A 19963-nucleotide genomic window follows, 5' to 3' on the forward strand; every position below is an offset into this window, starting at 1 on the left:
CCCAGAAAGTAAAATAAAAGAGGAAGAGATCGAAATAGGAGGGGGGATGGGAAGCTAAGAGAACTGGAGGACCATCCCGGAGACCCACACTATAGCAGCCCCAGAAAGAGAGACGCAAGGGGAGAAGGCAACACTGAGCAATTCAAAGACTGCTTCTTGAACTGAAGAACGTGAGTTTCCAGATTAAATAGGGCAACATTCATAGTACAGATTGCTCTCTTTAAAATAAACCTTATAACCACTTGGTTGTTTAAACTATGTGCATGTATAACTTTGATAAAGAAATAAAAACTAAAATTAAAGGGAAAAGGGAGAGTGGAAATGACAAGGTAGGAAGAGTGAGTATAAAACCAGCTGCAAAGTGATTTTGTTTTCTATTTAATACTATTTCTTTTCTCCCATTCCATGTGGAAGATCCTGAATGGAAAGGATACATCGACATTTTGTTTTTAATTCAATGCATCTTTAGGTCTGAACACACATTGACTGATAGTTTTTATACTGGCTTAGAAATGAGGATCTTGGTTCCATTACACACAAGTAGTTTCTGACTTGATGATTATTACTAGAATCAGGGGAAAGACTCAGCGTTACCAATTGTGGTAGTCATTAGTGCTGTTCACCAAATACTTCTAGGAGCCTTACAGAATTGCACTGCCTGGCCTCCTTCTGAGACTTGAGAGCATGTGAGTAGTGCTGGCCAATGAGCTGTCATCACAAGTGACAGAAGTCACTTCCTGGCCAGAGCATTTAATTGTGGAGGTAAGAACCCCCAGAACTCCCTCCCTCCAGGCACAGATACTGATGACATTCAAGACAGAGGCCGCTCCATGAGCTCAGGTCCCTGCTGACCTCTTGCCAATGCTCAATCAACAAACATTGTGAGCAAGAAATACGTAAACCTTTATTTCTTGAGCTGCAAAGACTTGAAGGTTGTTCTTGTCTCCCAGCGTAACTGAGCTTTTCCTAACAGATGAACCAATAAGGTGTTAAAAGTTCACATTATGCTCGCATGCACATCCAGCTGTCTTTGTCAACAATTCGGCTAACATCATTCTACCTGACGTCTGCCATGTCTGACAAAGGAGCGAAAACCCCTCTCACCTGGGTATGCATGGGGAATTAGTATTCCGGCTGCCACATCACTCGTGGTATCAGGGGAGAACTTGTCTGAAATGACGGTGATGGAGCATCGTGGGACCACTTTGGAAATGCACAGAGCAGTGGAGAGTCCCATCACACCTGCCCCCACCACGGCAATCCGGATGGTGTCCATGGGCCTGTGAGGAGGGAAGGTGGGAGCTGTAAGCCTTGTTTGAGCAATTATTCCATCCAGCACAAAGTTTGGCCCTGAGGGTTCTGTCCCGAGGTCCACAGCCTCTCAGAATAAGTCCTTTCCTGTTGGTACTTCCCATGGGTTAAGGAGAGTTCCCTGTGAGCTCGCTTTCTATTAAGTATCAGAATGAGCAATAAAGCCTCGATGGAGTTTTAGACGTAAGTGCAAAACTGGCTTTGAGCTGCCTTTAAAACACATGATAGGTAAGTAGGTTTGCATTTTGGGGAGATTTCTACTCATTCTGCCCCCTTCCCTAAACCACTTTCCCTGTGGGCAAGACCTAGGGAAGGTCAGTGAAATCAGCAAGGTAGGTACAAGCAGCAAATACAACATTTGATGGAAAGTTTGAACGACTGAACCTCAGCATCTCCTCTCCTGCTCCTCACTCTAGCTGGGGGCCAGCTCTCCCAGCCACCTTCCCTGACTCCCTCCCTGCTTTCCCACCCCCACATTCCCACCCTTACCCCAACCCTACGCCTGAAACCCCACCCTCTGAGACCAGGTTTCTATGTAAGCTGGGGAAGACCCAGGTCTCCTTGTCTGGAGTCTCTCATCTATAAACCAGACCATGTGAATTCTTCATTAGCTCCTATGGGTGGTAAGTAAGCCAGACCCACTGAGTCTGTGTCATGAAGAGGGCTCTTTCTGAGCATCTATATGGAAATGCAGGGGCCTGGGCAGCGCAGAAGCCTGAGCCCAGCACCCAGTGTGGGAAGGAGAGGGTCGAGGAGGGCTCAACCACCCAACCCACTCACCACTGAGGCCTGCCTAACCCCCAGCCTCCCTGTCCACCCAGGCTCTCCTGCTCATCTTCCCACCTCTGTTCCTGCACTCTGTCTAACTTTCTCTGTAGGTCTCAGGTTGAAACCCCAGAGAGAGAAAATGCAATCAGCGCAGCTGGTCATTGCCATCCCTGTCAGACAGGGATGGAGCACCAGGCCACCTTATTGGGCTAAACCAGCCTGCACATCACCCTTGGCACAGTTGCCCTTCTCCGTCCAATCAGCAGTAGCCAGGGTATCAGGTCACGTGATACAGATCACGGCCATAAAATTCACCTTTTCTCCAGAGGAGGTAGGGCTGTTCCCTCTGCTGTGAGCTGTCAGCAATCTCTTCTGGCTCTGAAGGTCTCTGATACTTTAAAGTCCTCCAGTGAAGTTTACTGTGTGTTATTTCTATTTCTCAGGCAGTCTGTGCATTTCCTCAGCCATTAGTGACTCTGTTCCCCAACCGGCTGGCTAACTAGGAAGAAGCAGGATTGCGGGGGCAGAGGGAGGAGAAGGCAAGGGCCAGACCAGTGGAGGGGGCAAGCTGAGGGGTGTAGCCCTGCACGTGAGCCCCAGAGGTAGAAGGCAGCTACCTAACTAACCCCTTACTGGCTTTCATCTTTCACACGGGCCTCCCTGCCCAACAACTTTCTGAAAATAGTTCTCATAAATTAAGTGGAGAAGGAAAGTGATCTGTGGCTGAGAATAACCAGCTGCCGGGGAGAAGAAATGTGAACAGCAAAGGGGGTTCAGCCTGGCCCAGCAGCCTGTGAATCACTGCCACCTGATCCCACTAAGACACCCGCCCCCCAACTCCCTGAGTAGAATGACCCCTGAGCCACAAGCAGGATTCAAGTACCTGTCTCTGAAAAAGCGGCCTGGAACTCACAGGAGGCTCTGGCACCAACACTTGTTTTCCCAGCGAGTGGCTGGCTAGTGTCCTGAGAGACAGAGCGAAAGCAAAACTGCTTCCCATTGGGGAGGTTATTAAGGCACTCCCTTCAATCTTACTCTCCATTGGTCCACAAGCTTGTGTTTCTGTCACTTATTTCCCTGGAGAAAGGAGCCACTGACCTCATCTTGTAAATTGTGAAGCTGAGGCTCTGCCAAACCCTGGAAGTGAGTCCACCCTTAGAAGCTCTTCTCTGTCTAGTTTACAAACCTTTCATCTGTCTGCCAGCCTGGGATTTCTCCAGCTGATTTGTAGGCGTGGTAAATAACATGTGAACCTGTCCAACTCCTAGCAAGTCCCAGCCAGAAGCAAACCCTGATTTCCTTGTTTGGCTGCCCAGAGTTAGCTGCTGTCTCCCATTGGTGCCTGGCTCTCCTGGGTCAGCTGCATTGTGGAAGGAGGGTGAGGGGTGTGAGGGCAGAATAATGTTGTTGATCATTTAAATGATGACCTGACTGCAGTTAGATAAATCATTTAGGAGATAATCTAGGATAAAAGCCAAATGATCCTTTAGCCCACATATTCAAATATTTGCTGAGTGGTAGCAGACACTTTACAGTCAACAAGCCTGTTTACAGGGAGACAGTTTGATGAATCAAAATAATGATAATGATATTGCCTTAATCATTTGCTAGACACATGCATGACATCATTAACACAACTACCCTATGAGGTAGGTACTATCATCGTCCCCATTCTATAGATAAGTAAACTGAGGCTCCAAGAGAATAAGGAAGGGCCCAAGGTCTTTTAAATGGCAAAGCCCATATTGGATGTCAGATTCCAAGGCTCAAGGTCTTCACCAAAGCACACACTTAGGTGCCACAGAAGATCTGTTTTTACCTCGAGCAAGTCACTTAACCTCTAAATTTCAGTTTCTCCTTTTGAAAATTGGGAATGAACTAAGATTTATCTTACAAGTTGTTGTGAACATCTGCTGAGTTGAGGTATGTAAAATCCTTCATAAGGTGGTAGATATATTTTATTGAGCTACCTACTATAAAATCAATCAACAAACATTTATGGAACAGTCACTGTGCAAGACATGTTGCAAGGACTATGAGAGATTCAAGGATTTCCAAAATGATATTTCCTTCCTCAAGAAAGAAAGCAAGGCAGAATAAAACAGTCCTTTAATAAGTAGCACTCTAACTGTAGGCACTGTGAGGACTCAGGCGAGAGGGAGCATGGTGGACCCAAGTGGCCAGCCCAGGAGGGACAAAGAAGAGGAAAGTGGGAAAGACTGGGAGGGAAGATGGTGTGAGCAAAGCCACAGAGGCAGGAAGTTCAAAGGGAGCGGAGGAGATGGTGGGTGGCTACATGGGGAGGTCTTGTGAGAGTGGAGTGTGGAAGTGCTGTCAGGCTGGCCAGGAGGGAGGACTGTATCTGAAAAGTAATGGGAACCATGGAAGATATCAGCAAGAGCTCCTTCTTCTCCCTGCCCAGGTCAGGACTCTACTTCTCTCTGAAAGGAAGACAAGAGAGAAATATCTAGAAATGAAATGGTGAAAGAAGGCTGTATGTGTATACCACTAACAGGTCTTTTATTTTCTGCTGCACAGAACTACAGCAGTGTGACTTAAATGAGGGGTCATTCAGAAAACTGACAGGAAAAAAGAGCCAGGTCATCACTGAGGGTGAGAGTTAAAAGGAGCCTCAAGGACCAGCTAGTGGGACCTTATGTTATCATTTCACAGGCGAGTGGCTGAGGTCCGAAGAGCTGAAGTGATCTCCCTGAGACTGCAGGCAGTGCAGCTTCACCCTCCTCCCCAGCAATTTTTCAGCTTTTACCTCGAGCTCTGGAGGTGCCCAGAGTCTCACCTGTGCAATGGACTGGGGCCTCCCTGTGCACCAAACCCCTCCTGCTCTGCTCCGTGTGGCTGTCAATGGCTCGGGATGTGCCAGCCTTGCTGATGAGTCAGTCTGCCAGTTAATAAAGGGCCCCAAGCCAACAGAACTTGAACTTTTCAGAAGGTGGAACTTGAACTGTTCAGAAGGCTGTTGAGGAAGCAAGGCCCGCAGGGCCAGGGATCCAGCTGTGCATGGCTCCCAGAGGGTGCAGGGAACAGGGGGAAGGCATGAGTTCAGGGCACTCAAGTCTCTGAAACGCGGTGAGCCCTGACCGAGGACACAGAGGTAGGGCAGAGTCCATAACTGAACACTCTCTTCCCTATAAAATAAAACTTACTTATTGGAACATCTATAAAAATCTCAGAAGTTTGGTCCCCAATTGGGGTAGGTGAGCCCAGGGAGAGGCAGGGAATGAATGAGGAGCATGAATTTAGTTAGAGAACTAGTAGTTGTCAGTCAGTACTGGTACCACGTGGACTCCTGAGATAAAACAAAGAGCCATCACTGACTTCTGGTGAATATGGATAAGACATGAACACCTATCACTCCCAGACCCTCTGCTGGGAGGTGTTAGCGTAGACTCTGGCTTCCACAGCCAGCTTAACAATCTTAAACGACAAAGTAGTCCTCCTTATCACCTACAAGAATTTAAGTACCCTTTCACATATGCCATTTTACGGAATGAACACTGTATTTAGTGTTTTCAGTAAATATTCTATAGGGGTGAGAGAAGGGGGACCGATAAGCCCCTCAGAGCTGAGTATTCAGTTAAATACTACATTCAAAGTACATTTTTAATATGAACTTTCCTAATGACATACCTTTTAACAGCAATTCAGGGGAGTGGGGTACAGATTCAGCTTCCACGGGGCCTGGAGTTTATTAAGTTTTAAAAGCCCTCTTGAAGAATATATATGTACAAAATTGTGAAAAACAATGTCTGTGACCCCTTGGATGTCATCTGGCAGAGGATATGTGATGGAAGGAAATGAGAGGAACAACACACAGTGGTCTTAACTGATTGCGGTGAATGTATCTTACTTTTGCAAATTTACAAAACTCCAATTATTCTGGTAATTCTTCTGTGTTTCTGACTGGACATTTACTATTACAGAAACACATACATGGGTATTATGGACTGAATGTGTGTAGGGTTCAGTGAGGTGATGGGAACCCTTGTGATGGGATTAGTGCCCTTATAAGGGACAACAGAGCACTCACTTTTCACCCTCCTGCATGAGCACAAAGAAGTCACATGAACCCACAGTGAGATGGTGGCTACCTACAAGCCAGAGACCTCAGAATGAAATCTGATCTGGATCTTGGACTTCCAGCCTCCAGAACTGTAAGAAATGAACTTCCTCTGCCTCAGCCACCCAGTCTGTAGTATTTTGTTATGGCAGCCTAGCAAACTAATACAGAACATAAAGACAGTGAAAAAAATGTATCAAATATTAGCTAAAAGGAAAAATCTAAATGACAGTAAAACAGGATGAAGATGAAAAAAATAAAAAGAGACAATATAAATGATGAGAAGAAGGATAAATGTCTTCCTCTCTTTTTATATCCTCCTGTTTGTTTTGTTTTGCTTTGTTTTACAAAGGGAGATTTTTGGTTTTATGTTTTATTTTAAAAATGGAAATACCAACTGAGCAACTATCCAGGGAACTGAATTAATATAAAAAGTCTAAATAATTCAGGTCAAATCCCTCTTTTTTTCCCCTGAACAGCAATTGTTAAACAATAGCATCTGTTATATATAATTGTCTTAGTCCTTTTACTTGTCCCTGCTGATAACACTAATACATCACTAATTCTAATATACAGGACATAAGACATATCCAACAGCTAAATTTCAAGAGCAAAGAAGAATATAATAAACTTCTGGTGAAACCATAGTAAAGAAAAATCCAAAACCTATGGGAAATTTATCTGAAATATATTCCTCTAACAAAGAGGATTATGCCATAATTTTTCAGTGGAAATTTTTAGGATATTAAACTATTTTTGCAAAATATGGTTTTAAAGAAAGTTGAGAAAACAAAATTTAGTACTTAAAAAAAAGAGTACAAAGAACCCGTATAAAAGACTCATGGACATGGACAACGGGGAGGGATATGACTGTGGGAGAGGGGGTGGGTTGGGTGGGGGAGAGAAATTAGGGGAAAAGGGGACAACTGTAATTGAAAAACCAAAATAAAAAAAATTAAAAAAAAAAGAGTAAAACTCTTCCTATAGATTTTCTTTAAAAGACAAGAATACTTAAATTTCTTTTAACATTGGCAACAGATCCTCATGATACTTAAAGTGAATTTCCAGGATGATCTGCAAACTTTAAAAGCTGGCAATGTTGTAAAGTGCCATAGCTTCTCTATCCTGTGAAGAAGACTTACAAAGAGAATTTCATAAATTTGGAAAAAGTAAAAATGTCGGACTAGAACACTCACCCCTGGCCTCTAGCAGATGTGTGTCTCTCACCTGGACCAACCACAAAAACATCTGACTACACATTCAAGCCCTCTTCAGTCAGAGTACTGGAAGCAAGGCATAGCTATAGTGTTTATAGTTAAATTATAAACATTTTTGACCGGGAATTACTAAGAAAAGAATTGAATTTAGAGCTATGGTTCTCATAAGAGGAGAAAGAATATTAGAAATAGAATCTTCAAGGGGCTTTACCAAAAGAAACATACTTTCAGATCCAGTCAAGATGGCAGAACAGGAAGATGCTGTGCTCACCTACTCCATGCACAGCAAAATTACAACTAAATTATAGAAAATCAGCTTGGAGAACTATCTGATTATAACAGAACCCCTGGGCTCTCCGATTGAAACAGAACCACAGGCTGTTTTGTTAGGGGCCCAATTGCCTGCCGCCAGAATTATAACTCTCAATAACAGAGTTTAGTGAAAAGAAAAAGAACTATTTAATAGTTATATAGATTTATATTACTTACGGATTTCTGCTGTTAAGTCTTATTTTCTTTAAAACACCCACAAACACATAATTCAGCCTCCCCTTACCAAACCAGGCTAGTTTTAGAAAAGTTAGAGATACCGTTTTCTTACTTCCTAGACACAGTTCAGCTTTACCGGTAGCTGCCAATCATTCGATTCTGACTGGGGAGGCCTTGTCTGTGTTATGGTGCCCGCCATCTTTTAATCCAGAACCTCGTGGATTCCCAGCCTTTCCTTTCCAAAACCACAAAGGTATTGCCCCTTCTCCAAGCCACAAGGTGTTCTCAAAGCTGCATGGTGTTCCTTCCTTTTCAAAGATGCATCGTGTCCCCTTCTCAAAACCGCATGGTGTCCCCTCCTTTTCCAAGCCGCATGGTGTACCCAGTTAAAAATGTCTGCCGCTTATTTTTAAATCTCTGGCTGCATCCTGTGATGCAGTGGGCATGGTACCTAGTTCTGACCATTCACAGAACCTCACACAGGCTCTGTGTGCTCTTTCCATACCATCCCATGGTCCAAGACCCCTCCCATCTCCTTGGGGCCTTGGATGCATCAAAGCCATTTGTGTAACAAAGACACAAGCCACTAGCCCCAGGCATGCAAAGGCAACTTAAAAGCTGCTTCCTTTTCCCCATCCCCAGCCTGCAGGTTCTGGGGAACCCCGGACACCCCCGTTCTGTAACATGAAGACTAGTTGAACCGAAGTCCTATAATAAGGCTATAAAGAAGCCATATTGAGACTGGAATAAGAGGCAGAGATGCAAAATGGTCTAGCCCCACACCCCCATGTGGTGGTTGAGGATCTTGAGGTGGTTGAGAATCATGCCTGTATGGTCAATTAATACATGACAAAAGAGGCAAGAAAATACAATGGGCCCTGGCTGGTGTGGCTCAGTGGATTGAGCACTGCCCTTTGAACCAAAAGGTTGCTGGTTTGGTTCCAGGTCGGGGCACATGCCTGGGTTGCAGGCTGGATTCCCAGTTGGGGGCAAACAAGAGGCAACCAATCAATGTGTTTTTCTGCCCCTCTTTCTCCCTCTCTTCCCATCTCTTTAAAAATAAATAAATAAAATCTTTAAAAATAAAAGAAAGAAAATACAATGGGGTAAAGACAGTATGTTCAATAATGGGTGTTGGGAAGATTGAACAGATACATGCTAAAAAATAAACTAGACCACCTTCTTACATCATACACAAGAATAAACTCAAACTGGATCAAAGACTTAAATGTAAGATTCAAAACCATAAAAAACCTAGAAGAAAACACAGGCATAAGTTCTCTGACGCTGTTTTTAGTAATTTTTTTTTATATATCTCCTCAGGCAAGGGAAACAAAAGAAAAAATAAACAAATGGGACTATATCAAACTAAAAAGTTTTGGCTCAGCAAAGAAAACCACCAACAAAACAAAAAGGCAACCTACTAAATGGGAGAAGATATTCTCCATGATACATCAGATAAAGAGTTAATACCCAAAATTTTTAAAGAACTCATACAACTTAACACCAAAAAAGCACACAATCCAATTACAAAATGGGGAGAGGAGCTGAATAGACACTTCTCCAAAGAGAAATACAGATGGTCAACAGACATGAAAAGATGCTCAACATCACTAATCAACAGAGAAATGCAAATTGAAACCACAATGAGATATCATCTCACACCTGTCAGAATGGCTATCAACAAACAAAAAGTGTTGGTGAGGATGTGGAGAAAAGGAAACCCTTGTGCACTGTTAGTGGGATTGCAAATTGGTGCAGCTACTGTGGAAAACAGTATGGAGATTCCTCAAAAAATTAAGAATAGAACTAATTAGCTTATGACCCAGCAATTCTACTTCTGAGTATATATCCAAAGAAATTCAAAACACCAATTTGAAAAGATATATGCATCCCTGTGTTCACTGCAGCATTATTTACAAAGCCAAGATATGGAAGCAACCAAAGTGCCCATCAATAGACACTTAGATAAGATGATATAGTGTCCATATACAATGGAATATTACACAGCCATAAAAAAGAATAAAATCTGATGATTTGCAATAACATAGATGTCGGCAGCTATCTGTCTCGAGAGACGATGGTGTAGCTTCTTAAGAGTCTATCTGCACCGCCGAGAATGGTTGTGCAGTCCGACTTGGGAGTGACACGGTATCTGTCTCCTCCCGTGTTGAATCACATCTTGCAATGACGCTGGAGTGTCCTCTCCAGTGAAGCTGAAGCTACAGAGCCTGGGCAGGGTGATATGGAGGGTCTGCTGTTGCCCATGCAGCAGACCCCCCCTCTCTTCGCAGCTGAAGGGTCCAAGGGAAAGACGGAGTCAATACAGCTTGGCTTCAGGTGCGCCGCAGGAGTTGCCGGTGTTGACTACAACGTCAAACCGCCTTAGGGACTCCGGCTCCGGATTTTCTGTCGGGGTTTACTCCCTTAGCCTTTCCCCTGAAGAGGTATGCCACAAGGCAGCGGAGGTTTTTTTTTTTGTGGAATCAAGAGTTTTCCTTCTCTGATGTGCCCTGACTGGAAGATCGAACCAGCGACACTTAGCTCGCAGGCCGATGCTCAATCCACTGAGCCAAACCAGCCAGGGTTAATAACATAGATGTACGTAGAAGGTATTATGCTAAGTGAAATAAATCAGACAAAGACACAAATTTCACTTACATGTGGAATTTAAAGAACAAAATAAAGGAACAAACAAAACAGGGACAGACTCATGGATACAGAGAACAAACTGAAGGTTACCAGATGGGAGAGAGGTTGGGGAGCTGGATGAAAAAAGGTGAAAGGAGTAAGATGTACAAATGGATAGTTATAATATAGTCACAGGGAGGTAAAGTACAGCCTAGGGAATTTAGTCAATAATATTGTAATAGCTATGTATGGTGTCAGGTAGGTATTAGAATAATCAAGGGAAATACTTTGTAAATTATACAAATGTCTAACTGCTATGCTATAACCTTAAACTAATATAGAATAATGCTAAATGTCAACTGTGATTGAAAAATAAATAAATGAATAAATATCAGTATCATGGAAAAGAAAGCAAGAAACACAACCTCACATGCACCCTCTTTCCCAGCTGACAGTCCCTGGGGAAGGAGGGGACCCCGGCACTGACTGCAGCATATGGTATTCCCTCAGGTGGTGCATGGGAAAGGCTGAGAAACAATGACATAGAAGAACAAATATGGAAAAATATTTTGTGGCGGTAAGAAAGCAGTCTGAAAAATGAGCATTCTCATCTTAGTTTTTATTTCTTTTACAAAACAATTGTTTTAAAACTTTCTTACAAAAATTTTTTAAAAGACATATAAATTATATGCAGAGTTTGAGAATAATATTTCTCTAATACAAAAGGTATTAAAGCAAACAATATTCTAGGCGCTAGAGAGGACACATAGCACTTTTATTCACTAAGACCAGAATCTCCTGAATTAATCTCTTCTCTTTTTTTCCAGCATCAGTATTATTGGTTGTGGGTAATAATTCGCCTCAACTGCTGTCCTTTTCTGCATCCAGTTTGATAGCCTCCTCCCAAGTAGTTGCCAGAGGCTTCCCGAGGGTTTCTGGAAGCTTTAGTGTTAGCATTCCACTCACAAAGGCCAAAACCCCAACAAGCAACTGGAAGGAATTTTTAAAAATAGTAAGTGACACATCAAGAAATAAAAGTACCTTTCAGAGAATGATAATTCTGAACCTTTTTTGGAAGGAAAGAGAATTGAATTTGACATACCAGTGGACATTTTATTCCATGGTTAGACCTTTGGTTACTTAGGCTGGACTAGGAGTTCTTCAACTCAGGCTCTATGCTTAATTCAATCACTCGTTCACTCATTCATCAACCACTGTGGAGGCCCTACTCAATAAATCCCAGTAACTGCCTGCATTATTACGTTTGCGGGTACTGTCCTCGGAGCTGCTACACAGAGAAAAAAGGCCCTGTCCCATTTTCCCCAGACTTCACTGCCTTGTGGAGAAATCCAGCAACTGAGCCTTGGGTGGGGACTTCATGGTCAGTGACTGTCTTAATCAACCCTGTCCCTTCCCCAATGATCAGCATGCTATCGGCCATCTATAAATGGTGGGGAATGAATGAATGCATACATTCATGCACAAATGATTGTGTCAATGAACCAAAACCTACTTAACAGGGGAAACAAATCAAGAACAATGGAAACGAACTGCTGCCTTGGAGAGGGGGGTCCATCTGATTTCCTATTTAAAAAATCAGTATCTCCTTACTTTCCAAATTTTGACACACAAAAGACAACCTTTTAGAGTAGCACCAGGTGTTTGTCTTTAAAATGCAAATCACATTAAAAATTAAAGTCTACATATCTATTCTCTACTGATCATTATGAAGATGTTGGGTGGGTTTTAGAACTAAATATATAGTCTGTAAAAATGTGTTCTGTCCTTACACAATTTGAATTCCTGTAGCAAAAAATATTGCTTGGGGAAAGCCCATAAAAATAACTTCGAGCATGGTTTTTCTGAAAAATCTGCATACTTGGAGTTTTCACAGCCTCTGAGAATGAGAAAAATGAAACGCACTGTGGAACTCCAACATGATGGAAGTATAGCAACAAGAGACGTGACCTGGGAAGTCAGCTTTTTATTTTGTTTTGCAGAATGCAGATAATCTACTTCTCAGAGATAGTGAGTAAGCCTAGAAGCAGCAGTGGAATTTAAGGTGACATTCAAAGGATGTTCAAAAGCATTTTCTTGTGCCTCAAGACCTAGCAGGTAGTCCCTGATGGATAAACCCCAGAAGAGCCCTGTGTCAGGGTCTGAAAACCCTGAATAAGTCTAAACAGGAAACAGAATCAAATGGAAAATCCAAGACAGAACTGGATTTTTTGTCTTGTTTTGTTTAGCTTGGTAGTAAGAATAATAGGCAATAAACAACTCCATAATCCTCCATTCTCCCCTCTCACTCTAAGCAGAAGACTTGGTCTCTTGCTGCCCTGCCCAGCTCCCTCCACCCCCAAGACACCCCACAGACACCCCACAACGTCCCCTCCCCTCCTCGCCCTCCCTCCCCCCGACCAGGAGGAGCCTTTCATCCTCTCCAGATACCATTGCCTCTCCCCTCCCTCCTCCCTCCCTTTCCTCTCTCCTCTTTCCCCCTCCCCCTCCCCCTCCTCAGGTTTTCCTCCATCAGCAGCCCTCCCTCACTCATACGTATTTTTGACCTTTTTCTTGACACTGGTAAAAATAAAAGCTCTCGGGCCTCTCATAATTTCCAGGCCCACTCTGCCTGGTAAGTCGCTGCCTGTGTGGCCTTGGGCAAGTTACACAACTTTTCTCCTCCTCAGTTTCCTTATCTGTAAAATGGAAATAATAATAGTGCCTATCCCAGAAGACCATTGAAAGGATTAAATATCACCTGTAAGGTACATAAAACAATGCCTGGCCCACAATAAGCAGTCAATAAATGTTATCTTTTAAAACAGACAAAAGAGGCCCTCTTCCTGGCACACCCCCTCCACAGCTGCCACCGCTTCCTTCCTGCTCTTAGCTCTCAGCCCTTCCCCGTGCTGCCCTCCGAAGCCTGGCCCACACCCACCACCTACAGACCTGCTCTACCCACGTCCCCCAGACGGTTCCTGCACTGCTCTTTCTTAGCCCCGGTCCTCTCCTGCCTTCCTCATCTCCGCTCCTCCTCTGGGATACTCACCTCCCTGGCTGCTGTGCCTCAGTCTCCGCCCTGAACTCCTTCCATCACACCTTAACCGTGCCCAGGGTCCCGCTCTTCAGTCTCCCTCACTCCTTCCTCACCTTCAAATGAGCCGACACCCAAATCTACACCTCCAGCGAGGCCTGTCCCCTGTATGATATCTGCCTCTTGGACACCTCCCTGGTGCCTGTCTTGCAGGCACCTCACATCGCATACTGTCCTTCCCCACCTCAGCCCTGTTCTTGCTCCAGGGTTCCCTCTGACCCCCAGAACCATTCTTGCATCCCTCCAGCTCCCCCCTCCACCACACCCAACAGGTCACCAGGTCCTGTGGGTATGACTTTCCCATCCTATCCTCTCAAACCCACCTTTGGTCCAAATGTGCTTCCTTTCTCACCTCCTCTGAGACCCCTGCCCATCTCTCTAGACTTACCTCCTGACTCCTACAACCCACCCTGGGCATCAGCAATAATACCTGCATCCAGATCCAAGCTGGCCAGGTTCCTTTTCCATCTAGGCCTTTGCTTTTCTGGTCCCTCTGCCTGGAATTCCCTTCTCCCCTTCTCCGCCAGGCTGACTCTTACTGGCCCCTCCAGCTACAGATTAAAGGCCACCTCCTCCAGAGAGCCTCCCCTCTGGCCCTAGCCTGGGGCCCACATTCCCCAACTCCTGCCCTCATCTCTGGGGCTTGTGACAGTTTGCTCTTCTGCCTTCCCCACTAGACTGGATGACTCTCTTCTCAGGGCAAAGGCTGTTCCTTTCATGTATGCTCCTTAGCACCTAGCAGAGAGGTTCACTCAAAATCAACACTCACTAAACTGTTGCCAAATGAGTGGATGAATTAAAAAAATGATTAATCAGGTGTCCACTTTTCTTTAGATTACTAGAAAACAATGGTTGATAACAAAAGCAACAAAACGATTCATTTCCATGTACTTCCTTTCAGAGGAGAAAATATAAACGTATCTGCTAGATTAGCATTTCCATTTCTCAAAATGAAAACGCTGGCTCCCAGGCAGTTTGACATCCATAAGTAAGTTTAATGAGAAATTGAATAATCTAATTTTTTACTCATTAAAAAGAAGCAACATCTGTTGTCTCCAAAGGAAGCACATTCACAGAATATTTCTTCAAAAATACACAAGACCCTGCTGACAGAGGCTGTCTCGGGAAAGGGTTACTGGGGTGGTCAGGGTCAGGGTCAGGGTCGGGGTGGAGGAGGAGCTTATTTCTCTGGAATCCCTTTTGTACTGTTTGTTGGTTTAACAAAATAAAAGGTCGTGGTACTTGGGTTTGAATCCAAGCACTGTCACCTTAAAGCATGTGACCTTGGGCTAATAATGACTTGCTGTACATCCGTCCCTCATCTGTAAAATGAGGATAGCAATAAGCAGTATCTGCATTCTATTAAAACTGATTTTTGTAAAGCCATTAAAAAAGAGCTTGTCACACATACCAAGCACTATTTAAGTACCTGTTACGTAAAATAAAAAAATCCTTTTTTTTAAGTATATTTTATTGATTATGCTATTACAGTTGCCCCATTTTTTCCCCCTTTGCACCCCTCCCTTCAGCAATCCCCTACTTAGTTAATGTCCATGGGTCGTGCAAATAAGGCTCCATTTTCTAACATCTGGAAAGGGTCTAGTCAAGGAACATGTATAAATAACCCATGGACGTGGACAACAGGGTGGGGATTGACTGTAGGAGTGAGGGTGGGCGGGACAAGGAGAGCAATGAGGAGAAAATTGGGAGAACTATAATAGAACAACAATAAAAAAAAATGAAGGCAACTACTCTGTACCATAAAAATAAATAAACAAATAGGACTAAAAAAATAGAAAAACATCCCCCTATTTTGTACCTACCAATTATGCTTCTTAATCCCTGTATCCTTCCCCCCATTCTCTTCCTTCCCCCTCCTGGCTGATAACCCTCCAAATGATCTCCATACCTATGATTCTGTTCTGTTATAGTTGTTTGCGTATTTTGTTGTTGATGTTTGTTTTTTTAGGTTCAGTTGTGTTTGTTGCCATTTTAATGTTCATAGTACTGTTCTTCATTTTCTTAAATAAGTCCCTTTAACATTTCACATAATAAGGGCTTGGTGATGAACTCCTTTAGTTTTACCTTGCTTGGGAAGCACTTCATCTGCCCTTCCATTCTAAATGACAGTTTTGCTGGATAGAGTCATTTTGGTTGAAGGTCCTTGCTTTTCATCACATTGAATACTTCTTGCCAGTCCCTTGCCTGCAAAGTTTCTCTTGAGAAATCAGCTGATAGTCTTATGGCAACTCCTTTGTAGATAACTCTCAGCTTTTCTCTTGTTGCTTTTAAGATTCTCTCTCTGTCTTTAACCTTTGGCATTTCAACTATGATGTGTCTTTGCGTGATCCTCTTTGGATCCAATTTGTTTGGGACTCTCTATGTTTCCTGGACCTATATATCTATTTCCTTCACCAAATTAGGGAAGTTTTCTTTTATTACTTTTGCAAATAAGTTTTCAGTTTCTTGTTCTTCTTCTTTTCCTTCTGGTATCCCTATGATTCAGATGTTGGCACTTTTGGAGATGTCCCTGAGTCTTTTTATTCTCTCCTCATTTTTTGGAATTCTTATTTCCTCATTCTGTTTTGGTTGACTGTTTATTTCTTCCTTATGTTTGAAATCATTGATTTGAACCCCAGCTTCCTTCCCTTCACTGTTAGTTCTCTGTGGGTTTTTATTTCACTTAGTGTAGTCTTCATTTCTTCCCTTATTCATGTGCCATACTCAATGAGTTCTCTGAACATCCTTATCACCAGTGTTTTGAACTCTGCATCTTATAGGTTGGCTATCTCTGTTTTTAGTTCTTTTTCTAAGGTTTTGTTCTGTTCTTTTATTTGAGCCATATCTCTCTGTCTTCTCAATTTGGTAGCCTTCTTGTGTTTGTTTCTGTGTATTAAGTGGAGCTGCTTTGACTCCCTGTCGTGGCGCACCTGTTACGTTGTATGGGGTGGAGCTTCAGGTAATCGCTAGGGGGAGGCAACCTTCTTCACCACCTGTGGCTCTGTGTGGGAAAGGGGTTGGAGAGGTAAATGCTGCTACCTGGCTGCTGGAGGCTTGTTTGGCACCCACCCCATTTCCAGTCACTTCACCTATTTCCCGTACGCAACTGGTACCCTTCTAGCTGTTGCCCTGGTGGTGGTTCCCACTGTGGGTGATTTTGTGTAAGTTCTAAGACTACGCGGGCCCTTTAAACAGATTCTCCTGAGAGACGAGCACTTTCTTTGGCCAACTTAAACTCCATTGGTTTTTACACCCATAAGTTATGAAGCTTTATCTTCCTGGCACTGGAATCCTGTGCTGCATGGTCTGCCCTGAGGCTGGGATCACTCACTCCCCAGGTATTTCTCCTGATTTTTATCTACCACATGTGAATGTGGGACCACCCATCCCACTGCCTGCTGCCACTGCCACTACCACTGAACCACGTCCTCTTCCCTCCCACCCCCTGGCTCCCTGTCTCCACCCCTCCTACCCATTGGATAAATATGGCTGCTTTAAATGTTGTTGGACTTCCATACAGTTTGATTTTCTGGCAGTTCTGGGTGTTTTTTGTTTTGAGGTTAGTTGTGACCCTTCTTATGGTTGGGCAAGGAGGTGAAGCGTGTCTACCTATGCCTCCATATTGACAAGAAGTTAAAAAATTCCCTTTTAACTGGTCCTTAATTGACCCTTATGGATGTCCTTTAAAAAAATCTTTGGCCCTGGCTGGTATGGCTCAATGGATTGAGTGCCAGCCTGTAAACCAAGAGGTCACTGGTTCAATTCCTGGTCAGGGCAGATCCCTGGGTTGTGGGCCAGGTCCCTAACTGGGGACATTCAAGAGGCAACCTATAGATGTATCTATTCCACATCGATGTTTCTCTCCCTCCCTTTTTCCCTCTCGTCTCTAAAAATAAATAAACAAAATCTTAAAAATAAATATTTCTGCCTTTAAAAAATATTTGGTTTTAGTAAATTTATAGCAGTTTGATTTGATAGATTTAGCTATCTTCTGTGTGTTTCAACTTATTGCTTTAAAAAACCTTTCCATTATTATGTTTTATTTATTTTAATAAGGAACAGCAAGTGCTAGCACAAAAGAGATGCTTCTAGAAAAGTCAATGCCCAAAAATGGGTGGTGGACTCTCCAAAACTCCTCTCTGTACAGATCAGACAGCCCATATCATTTCTCTACCTCAGAGTCAGCCCATCAAAAAGGCTGGCATTCCAACACCCAACTAAGCAAACATGACTGAGTGCCTGTTCTGGGACGTGGGAGAGGTGCCCATGCCAAGCCAGTGATTCCCAAAGAACAGATGAGTATCCACCTATGTGTACAAGGCGACTTTAGGCAGTATCAGGCACTTTGTTTTATTACTTGTAAGATTCTGTTAACGTATTTGAGGAGAACATAGAACTCATATAACACCCATAATTTCACTGTTATTATTTTTAAAAGCCAGTCTATTTGAAATAGTAAGGAAGTTAAAGCATGAGTGGCACACAAGGTGAGGAAATGCTTTGCTGGACCCAGTGGTGGGAATACAAACTGTCCTATCCTGCAAGAGTTCAACAGTTTAACTCGGGGGAACACAAAGACATACATGCAAATAATAAAGCCAGCCTGTGACTGTGGGCTGTGAAATGGACACACAGGAAGTGCTATGCAGACCCAAGAGAGGGACAGTCATGGGATCTGGATGGCCTTCTTTAAGAAGCAGGGTTCTCTCTGCATCCTAAAACACACATGGAGGCTGCCTCCTCTAAACTCCTACAATGTTGGGCTTCCTGCCAATCATTCCACAGAGGCAGTGCGGGAGGATGAACTGGGAAACAAGGGCCAGGACAGGCTCATCCCGAAGTTCCTGGTGGGGCAGCTACTCCCCACAAAGCCTGGGAAGACCCTGTGAGAGGGACTGGGCTGTGTCAATGGCCATGGCCCTCAGGGAAGCACTGAGAAGAAACCACTGCCTTAACTCATCTTATAGTTCCGGCAGCCCTTCAAGGCTCTGTCCCAGATGAAGTTCACGCTTCTGAGGTGATTGAGTCCTAATAGTTCTTAGATTTACTTCTTAAAACGAAAAAAAAAAAAAAAAAAAAACCCTGGCTGATGTGGCTCAGTGGATTGAGTGCTGGCTTATGAACTGAAAGGTCACAGTTTGAGTCCCAGTCAGGGCACATGCCTGGGTTGCAGGCCAGGCCTCCAGTTGGGGGCGCACAAGAGGCAATCAATCAATGTATCTCTCACACATCAATGTTTCTCCCCCTCTCTTTCTCCCTCCTTTCCCGTCTCTCTAAAACTAAATAAAATCTTAAAAAACAAAATAAAAAGAAATCTTTGTCTGTCTGTCTATCTATCTATCTATCTATCTATATATATATATATCATAAAATGTGATTTAAGGATTACAAGGGCATCAAACAAATGCAGTTTAAGAAATAATTATGAAGCAAGCGCATCACGCTCTTCATCACCCACACAGAACAGTGCTTGATTCCCGGAAGCCTCTGCCTCTCTCCTCCACAGTGGTCTCAGCTTAATCACTTAGCCTTACCTGTTCTCCTACTTTTAATATCACTAATATCACTTTCACAGCTACAGCATGTTCATGCAAAACTGTTCCCTTTCTCTTAAAAAAAAAAAAAGAAATATGGAAGTTTGGCAGGGGCGATGGGAGAGAAGCCCTCTCTGCAGAGGGATGGTCAGGAGGAAAATGGGAGGCAGTGAGTGTGGAGGGGAGGGGGCAGTGTGTGAGGAACCCAAACAAACCAGGTTAGATGGGCAAGGGTTTCCATCTGGAAAGGACTTGAATTGAATCAGGCAGAGTTTGGATTTTATTCTGAAATTGAGGGGCAGTTAGAGCAGAGCTGTAGTTGAGCAAACTGTTCTGGGGTTAGGGGTGGAGTGCAGGGAAGAGACTTGGAAGGTGTCAGTTGATGAGAAATTGAATCAGAAACAGCCATCTGGGGTGGTTTTGACAGAGGTGTCCTGGACTGGGAAGAGAGGGGGCAAAAAACAAAGCAAATGAAAAGCTGGTGTTAAAGTGTCTTGCTGGAGACCACTCACTCCTAATCCAAAGTGGAAGACAGAGGAGGAGGAAATTTAAGTCACCCAGCAGTTCGGTTTGGGAAGCAGTGACTTTGTTGTAAGACACTCAGGGAGAATAATCCATGAGCCTCATGGAAGCATCAGTTTGTAGCTGGCAAGAAAAGTCAGAATTCAGGAGAGGCCATCCACGCAGGGACTGGGAAAGGCTGCCAAGGTGGTTCTTATTTAAGGGGCAGTCAGCAAAGAGAAAGAGGTGTGCTGAAGGAGTCCAGGAAGGAACAGCTTAGAGAAAGCTACAGCCAAGTTCAAGTTCAAGAGGCAGATTGGAGGAGGAGGGACAGGGCCGG

General features: G+C 43.8%; 2 protein-coding genes across 7 annotated transcripts in view; both read right to left on the bottom strand.

Annotated features, from left to right (window-relative positions):
- The window catches only part of DDO (D-aspartate oxidase), a 40805-nt gene that overhangs the window by 19383 nt on the left and 1459 nt on the right, over nucleotides 1-19963 (bottom strand). For 2 of the 6 annotated variants that reach the window (XM_090279755.1, XM_090279750.1), the window contains exons 1-2: nucleotides 2963-3051; nucleotides 1105-1280 (exon numbers count right to left, since the gene is read on the bottom strand). In XM_090279755.1, the coding sequence (XP_090135881.1) occupies nucleotides 1105-1276 (172 nt within the window). In that variant the 5' untranslated portion in view covers nucleotides 1277-1280; nucleotides 2963-3051. Of the gene's footprint in view, nucleotides 1-1104; nucleotides 1281-2394; nucleotides 2553-2962; nucleotides 3052-3265; nucleotides 3329-13543; nucleotides 13725-19963 lie in introns of those variants that run through there. The other 4 variants (XM_090279752.1, XM_090279753.1, XM_090279751.1 and 1 more) reach the window with 4 other exon arrangements.
- Nucleotides 11097-19963, bottom strand: part of SLC22A16 (solute carrier family 22 member 16) — a 34198-nt gene continuing 25331 nt past the window's right edge. Inside the window, exon 8 of the mRNA XM_090279749.1 lies at nucleotides 11097-11484. Coding sequence (XP_090135875.1) covers nucleotides 11356-11484 — 129 coding nt within the window. The 3' untranslated portion in view covers nucleotides 11097-11355. The remainder of the gene's footprint in view (nucleotides 11485-19963) is intronic.

Source organism: Furipterus horrens, unplaced genomic scaffold (genome assembly GCF_987537825.1).
Source record: "Furipterus horrens unplaced genomic scaffold, mFurHor1.1.pri manual_scaffold_6, whole genome shotgun sequence".
Lineage (NCBI taxonomy): Eukaryota > Metazoa > Chordata > Mammalia > Chiroptera > Furipteridae > Furipterus > Furipterus horrens.